Here is an 8,702-nt window from a genome sequence, read left to right as displayed (position 1 = left end):
ATAAGTAATGACATTATATACACATCATAAGTAGTGACATTATATACACATCATAAGTAATGACATTATGTTACCAAAATAAGTAGTGACATTATATACACATCATAAGTAGTGACAATATATACACATCATAAGTAGTGACAATATATACACATCATAAGTAATGACATAATGTTACCAAAATAAGTAGTGACATTTTATACACATCATAAGTAATGACATTAAATACACATCATAAGTAGTGACATTATATACACAACATAAGTAATGACATTATTTTACCAAAATAAGTAGTGACATAATATACACAAAGTAAGAAACATACTCTTCATGTTTATGTCGAGTTTGACCTTGACCTTCCCTATCTGCGACTATGAGTTCTCAGCCAGACAATGCAATCCTTGTAAACGACACTGATAACAAAACCGATGTGCGTTATTGTAGATTGCTGGGTTAAACCTGATTTACCAAAATTTATCATCAATCCCATGTCGTGTAAAATATTGGCTTAACATACGTTGCCATTACCTATCTCCTGTATACGTATTGACATAACTTACCTTTCCATTACCTATCTCCTGTATAAGTATTGATTTAACTTATCTTGCCATTAGCTATCTCCTGTATAAGTATTGACTTAACTTACCTTGCCATTAGCTATCCCTGTAGAAGTATTGACTTAACTTACCTTGCCATTAGCTATCTGCTGTATAAGTATTGACTGAACTTACCTTGTCATTAGCTAGCTCCTGTATAAGTATTGACTTAACTTACCTTGTCATTAGCTATCTGCTGTATAAGTATTGACTGAACTTACCTTGGTATACGTATTGACATAACTTACCTTGCCATTAGCTATCTCGTGTAGAAATATTGACTTAACTTACCTTGCCATTAACTATCTCCTGTAGAAGTATTGATTTAACTTAGCTTGCCATTAGCTATCTCCTGTAGACGTATTGACTCAACTTACCCTGCCGTAAGCTATCTCCTGTATAAGAATTGATTTAGCTTACCTTGTCATTGACTATCTCCTGTTTAACTTTTGACTTAACGTACCTTGCCATTAACTATCTCCTGTATAAGTATTGATTTAACTTACCTTGTCATTAACTATCTCCTGTTTAACTTTTGACTTAACGTACCTTGCCATTAACTATCTCCTGTATACGTATTGATTTAACTTACCTTGTCATTAACTATCTCCTGTTTAACTTTTGACTTATCTTACCTTGTCATTAACTATCTCCTGTTTAACTTTTGACTTAACTTACCTTGTCATTATCTATCTCCTGTTTAACTTTTGACTTAACGTACCTTGCCATTACCTATCTCCTTTATAAGTATTCACTGAACTTACCTTGTCACTTCCTATCTCCTGTAGAAGTATTTATTTAACTTACCTTACCGTTAGCTACCCCTGGATAAGTATTGATATAACTTACCTTGCCGTTAGCTATCTCCTGTTTAAGTTTTGACTTAACTTACCTTGCCACTCACGTTGTGCAATAGCTTACCATCTGCTATTAGAAGGTCAAATACCCTGGCCAAATTCAAGAGGGACATCAAAACTCACCTCTTCACGTCTGCATTTTAGGGTCTCTGCAAAGGCGTCATGTAAATACCACCCTTTATTTGTTCAATTATGTACACATTGCTTGCTTTAATGTATAAACATAATTGTAAGCCTTTGTTTATGTTTCAAAATTATACATATATCTATTATCCATATGTTGTAAAGCGCATTAGAGTAATTTTACAAATTAAATAGAGCGCTATATTAATGTTGTATGTTTTTATTATTACTATTAACTTACCTTGCCATGAGCTATCTCCTGTATACGAATTGACTTTACTTATCTTGCCATTAAATATCTCCTGTAGACGTATTCACTTGACTTACCTTGCCATTAGCTATCTTCTGTATAAGTATTGACATAACTTATCTTGCCATTAAATATCTCCTGTAGACGTATTCACTTAACTTACCTTGCCATAAGCTACCCCTGTATAAGTATTGACTTAACTTACCTTGTCATTAGCTATCTGCTGTATAAGTATTGACTTGACTTACCTTGCCGTTAGCTATCTCCGGTATAAGTATTGACTCAACTTACCTTTCCATTACCTATCTCCTGTCTAAGTATTGACTTAACTTACCTTGTCATTAGCTATCTGCTGTATAAGTATTGACTTGACTTACCTTGCCGTTAGCTATCTCCGGTATAAGTATTGACTCAACTTACCTTTCCATTACCTATCTCCTGTCTAAGTATTGACTTAACTTACCTTGTCATTAGCTATCTGCTGTATAAGTATTGACTTGACTTACCTTGCCGTTAGCTATCTCCGGTATAAGTATTTACTCAACTTACCTTTCCATTACCTATCTCCTGTCTAAGTATTGACTTAACTTACCTTGTCATTATCTATCTCCTGTTTAAGTATTAACATAACTCACCTTTCCATTACCTATCTCCTGTATAGGTATTGACTCACATTACTTTGTCATTAGCTATCTCCTGTTTAAGTATTGACTTGACTTACCTTGCCGTTAGCTATATCCTGTATAAGCATTGACTTAACTTACCTTGCCATTAACTCTCTCCTGTAGAAGTATTCACTTAACTTACCTTGTCATTAGCTATCTCCTGTATAAGTATTGACTTTACTTACCTTGTCATTAGCTATCTGCTGTATAAGTATTGACTGAACTTACCTTGTCATTAGCTATCTCCTGTTTAAGTATTGACATAACTTACCTTGCCATTAGCTACCCCTGTATAAATATTGACTTAACTTACCTTGTCATTAGCTATCTGCTGTATAAGTATTGACTGAACTTACCTTGTCATTAGCTATCTCCTGTTTAAGTATTGACATAACTTACCTTTCCATTACCTATCTCCTGTATAAGTATTGATTTAACTAACCTTGCCATTAGCTATCTCCTGTAGACGTATTGACTTGACTTACCTTGCCGTTAGCTATCTCCGGTATAAGTATTGACTCAACTTACCTTGTCATTAGCTATCTCCTGTTTAAGTATTGACTTAACATACCTTGCCATTAGCTACCCCTGTATACGTATTGATTTAACTTACCCTGCCATTAGCTATCTCCTGTAGACGTATTGACTTGACTAAATTTGCCGATATAGAAAATGCTAGTTTTGCTTTTGCTTTTGGTCATATTAAGGTCGAAACAGGTACAAGTGCGTTATACCCTTGTTGCTAAGTGCTGTGCATTTGTACCGTTTTAAAGGTACCTTACCCTTTTCGCTATATATGTTCCATATGCTCCAGAACATATTAGATATTACAGGAAAATTCCTTTCCCTTTTAGTGCAACTGATAATTCATATGGTGCTCTAAATTAATGCTTTGTTTAGGTTTTTGCATCTTCACTCATTTGTTATCATGTCAGTGGATAATGGCTCTGTATTTGTGATCATGATCAGAAATGACTACATCAAATAGTCCAATCGACTGTTCTCCAAAGATACATTCTTTCAAAAGGTCGATAATAAGGACCCGACGCATAAACGCGTCAAGCAGGGTGATGCCACCATAAATAGAAAACTTGACAAGGCGATATTGATCGAGACATATAGTGAACTACCTGCAGGACGACAAACCCGCAATAAGAACGTTCTATCTTCTTTCAAACCTTTAAACCCTTGTAAACCCATAACCATTTACTCAATCGGCCACCCGACGAAGACATATCCTAGTGTGTTGCCTTTATCTTCGCTCGTGTGTAAAACATCGACACTCCTACATACAACAGAAACACTTAAGATTTGTTGACGTTTTGACTTGATATATATATTGCACTGTTTATTGTATATAAATGTACACCGTTGCCCCGTGCAATGCGTAAACTAAAAGATAAGTCATTTAGGTACACTCCGTTATCATACAATGGTCTGACGACACTACCTCAAACTAAGGCTTTACGTTATTCAATTTAACGACGCACTACGTTTGAAAAACGGATTTGTTTGATAGGATGACTGAAGGGATTTCGCTACAATCAACATCACCTTTTTTTTGTAAGAGAACGTTTCTGGCTGGAGGCGACGTAAATCCCATTACAATTTTAAGGTTACACAAATGTACTTATGGCGATACATTTATTCTGAAACCAGGCTTCTGAGTGTTCAAATAACGTTATACAGGCGTTCATACATTGTATAAGATATCTCGACCCTTTAACAAATTATCTATATATTTGGTTTATATGAGTTTAATGGGTATTTAGTGTTACTTTCATGCATCTTGTTAAAAAGTCCGTTTCCTGTATTTCATTTTTTACGTATCAAAAATATACAAATGGTGTAGAACAATTTGGAAGGGTCGAATGACCTTATCAAATACAATATTCTAAATTGTTGTAGATTTAGCAAAATAGTTTATAAGGTTCAAGTAATGTCATGTCTTTTGGATTTTCAGAAACGTCTTGTATTAATAAACAGAGTTGCGGGACAGAAGATCGCACGTTACTGGATTTTAATATTTGTTTTTGCTGCGGGCTTCTGCCTGTTACTATCACATGTGTCCAACGTTGTATCTACTCCGCCTCCATTTGCCATTGTAAGGACATCAAATATATTTCTTCATCGCAATACACAAAGTGATGAAGGTCGCAGACTTAAATCTATCATTAGCGAAGATGATATATGCAACAAAGGAACATTTTTACTAATCGCAGTGTGTGTTTCCTCGTCAAATTTTAAACAGCGGTCTGTTATTCGGAACACATGGGGATCTATCGTAAGTAATAATAACAGAGTTAAACTCGCCTTTTTCTTGGGGAATCCGAACGACACGAAGATTCAACAAGCTATTTGGGTGGAGAGCGAGCGTTACCACGACATAGTTCAAGACAACTTTGTGGATTCATATAGAAACCTAACTTTAAAATCAATCTTTATTTTGAAATGGTCAAGTACATTTTGTGTAGACGCAAGTTATGTTTTGAAGGCAGACGATGATATGTTTATAAATGTACCGTATTTGATTAATTATTTAAACACGACCAATATACATAACGCTGTGATTGGACAGAGGATCGCTGCATCAAAACCAATTCGTAACAAAAAATCAAAATGGTTCACCTCGGAAAGTATGTATCGAGACAAGTATTACCCATATTACACCAGTGGGACTAGTTACGTCATTTCCGGTGATGTTGTGACGAAATTGTACCAATCGACATTCATAGAACCGTTCTTTTGGCTCGAAGACGTTTACATAACTGGTTTATGCAGAAAAAGGATCAATGCAAGTATCATTGACAACTGGGACTTCTCCTGTCTGTATCGTCCCCCTAGGGGTTGTTCGTACAAACAGGCAATATCTGGCCACAGGAACTCTCCAGAGGAGATCACTCAGATTTGGCTAGAGATGAATGATCCACGTTTAAACTGTAGTGTGTAAAGAAAGCGTATGCTTGTATATTTGTGTAAAAATCAATGCAAAAGTGGCGAACGAAAATAGAAATATATCAGATGCAAGTTTAGTGTAAATACCAGTAAAATCATGAATATTTATAATAGATTATTGATAATACATATACATGATTTGAGCAAATGTGTCCAATAAAGCATTTTTAGTGGATAGAAATCAAGGGGGCTTATCGCTTACAGTTTAAGTATATGTATGGATCTTGTATAAGAACTCAATATGTCAATTTATAGAAAAATGTTAGTTCATTTATTAAGTTATGTTTACATTTGTTGTGGCAAAGCCCTTCTTTATTACTACTAAAGTACTTTCAATAGCAGATTCATGGTATGAGACTATAACTGAAGTTGGTCTTTGCACCTCCGAGCGATTTAACAGTGTCACTACCGAACTTATCGGTATCTTCTGCTTTGATCCCGAACACCAGCTGCCTGTCTCAAGTGTCTGTGAGATCAACAAACACTTTTACGCTTGGATTTTTTACCAATTCAACCTTGTTCGGTTGCACAATCAACATTAACAACATTCCGGACTGCAAATATAACTCTAACCTGATTACTGCGGGCTTCCGTTGAGTGCGTGCGCCTGATATAGGTCGCATTAAAATCTGGAAATGTTTTACGACACTTGTTGATTAGTTGCTTATAAAATGTTATTTGTTACTATTTTATGAATTGAGAATATGATATATATATGAATTAAAAAAAAAAAGAATTATTAACGAAAGTTGTGGAGTTTTTTCAATTTTGTATGGGAAATAGCGCGTGACGTCAGCTGTTATCTTTGTGCCGTTCTAGATATTGACCTGACCTGACGGTAATAAGCGGGAAATTTGAAAAGACATAAATTATTTTTTGCGAATTCTCATTACGAAAATATAATTTTAAGCAATAAACTGCATAGATGTGGCAGACCAACTGGTATAACTGCCACATGTGACACATGTGGCAGTTATACCAGTCGGTCTGCCACATCTATGCAGTTTATTGCTTAAATATAATATTGCTTTGAATGCAGTGCACCAAACGTGTGTGCGTCACTAAAAGTACAATGACAGTATATTGGAATAGTAGTCAAATACAGTATAAACAAAATAATGATGTATTCAGGTACTAAAAAAGTAGGATCGGGTTGTCAATATTGAAAGTATATGCATACAACATAAATTCCCATTTGAACAGCATACCATGGAGAAATGTACATCCGGGTGCAACACAATGCTTTATATTACTGTTGTGCTTGAATTTAGTTGTATACAAATTCATTTATATAAATGTATAAACAGAATATCTGATTTGGGAAATGCCACACATTCTTGTATACTGATAAAGATACAAACAATTAATGTAGATCAAAGTATATGATGAATTCTATTGACTTTTATGTATAGATTAATATGTAAGATTTGTACACTTATAAAGGTACAAACAATGGCGAACATTTGTCAGTTACCGCCCCTGAATGATATAATCGGTGGCGCTCTAGTTGTTGCGGTCCCAGTCTATTTCCGGTATCAGCGGGTCCGCGGTATCAACTGGTCTGTCATTTTTATGCCGAAAACATGTTGTTGTGTCCCGTACTGCAGTGAGAGAGGAGGCCATGTATTCCCGAAGGATGAAAGAAAGAAGTTGCTATGGGTGTCGGCTGTTAACAGAAACTCGTCGGAGAAAAAGTTTGAGCGATGGATCCCAGTAAAATCGAGCGTCGTTTGTAGTGCTCACTTAACTGATGCCGACTACACAACAGAGACCACATACGGTAATATATCAGCAATGGTGTTGGGTTTATTGTTAATTGTGACCAATTAAACAAGTTTATGTGATATTAAGTTGAAATTGAGTGGTTTCGAAAACATGTGTACACGAGTCACACGACATGTTTATTACCTAAGATTCCAGTACTACTAACCCGTTCAGTCTTCTACTTCTACTTTTAAATGGTACTGACTAACTTCAACAATTTGAAGATAAAATGTCAGACAAGGAGTGAAACATGGAAAGAGATTGTGTTTAAAAGATACGAGAAGGTCTAATTTGCGTTTGAAAAGTGACGGTAGAGGGCTGATTTGAATAATTCCGTTGTGGGGCTCTAAATAATGTCAGGTGGGAGTTTATTCCACTCGGGTATAGTTCGAGGGAAGAATGATGCCTTTCTGGTCTGGGTTTTTGAGCGGGAAATTTGATACGAAAACTGGTGGTTTGTTCGGGATTTTCTAACTGTAGGGATTAATCTGTCTGATTTTACGATAGCGACTTTCTGGTTTACAATGTTATGAAGCATGACCAGACGAGCATCTCTACGTCTTTCTGCTAGAGGGCGCAGCTTTAGGTGGTCTAAATTTCTGACACACTGGAGGTACGATGGTTGTACCTGTGTTTATTGAGCACATAGCGCGTTGCCCTTCGCTGGACCATTTCCAACTTGCCAATATTTGTTTGGGTGTGCGGGTCCCATACTGTTCAGGCATACTCAAGTGATGGTCGAACTAATGATTTGTATGCCTGTACTTTGGCTGATGTTGAGCCAATTTTAAGATTTCGTCTTAAAAAGCCTAGCGTAGAATTTGCTTTTGGGCAGATAGTATTTATATGTTAATCCCATTTAAGGTTAGATGATAGTGTTACACCCAGACACTTGGCCTGACTTAGATGTTCCAGTATGTGTCCATGTAAAGTATAATTATGGACTATTGGAGTCTTTTTTTTTGTCACCGACAACACATTGCATTTGTTTGGGTGGAAGATCATTTTCAATGTATTTTCCCAGAGCGCTAGTTTGTCAAGATCTTTTTGAAGTGTTTCAGCTTCACTGTTTGACTAGATATGCAATAGTGTCGTCTGCAAATAAACAGATTGTAGCATTTAGACCCACAGGGATATCGTTAATAAAGTAAAGAAATAAACTGGGTCCCAAGACTTCTCCCCTTCAACCACTACTGTCTGAGTTCTACCGGTCAGGAAACTCTCGATCCAGTTTGCGACATTTCCACGTATACCATAATGTTTTAGTTTATGGTTTAGGTGAGAATGACTGACCTTGTCGATAGCCTTAGCAAAGTCCATTATGAGGATATCTGTTTGGGAGTTATGAGTAACTGTTACTCGGTCCAAGCCCTAAACAATCCTTACGTACATTTGTTAACTATACTATTTTGTGAATGTTTTAGGCCTAGACGTAATCTCATGTATACATTATTTCCATTTATTTCCTTGTGTCGAAGTATGAGGTACATGG

At 36.0% G+C, this 8,702-nt stretch overlaps 1 protein-coding gene across 1 annotated transcript in view; it reads left to right on the top strand.

The window, feature by feature from the left end:
* LOC110453576 (beta-1,3-galactosyltransferase 1-like) overlaps positions 1 to 5,829 on the top strand; it is a 9,440-nt gene extending 3,611 nt beyond the window's left edge. Inside the window, exon 2 of the mRNA XM_021502555.1 lies at positions 4,455 to 5,829. Coding sequence (XP_021358230.1) covers positions 4,455 to 5,441 — 987 coding nt within the window. The 3' untranslated portion in view covers positions 5,442 to 5,829. The remainder of the gene's footprint in view (positions 1 to 4,454) is intronic.
* The last annotated feature ends 2,873 nt before the right edge of the window (positions 5,830 to 8,702 follow it).

The sequence above is a fragment of the Mizuhopecten yessoensis genome, unplaced genomic scaffold (genome assembly GCF_002113885.1).
Source record: "Mizuhopecten yessoensis strain PY_sf001 unplaced genomic scaffold, ASM211388v2 scaffold7461, whole genome shotgun sequence".
NCBI lineage: Eukaryota > Metazoa > Mollusca > Bivalvia > Pectinida > Pectinidae > Mizuhopecten > Mizuhopecten yessoensis.
This window is presented reverse-complemented; position numbering and strand designations above follow the sequence as displayed.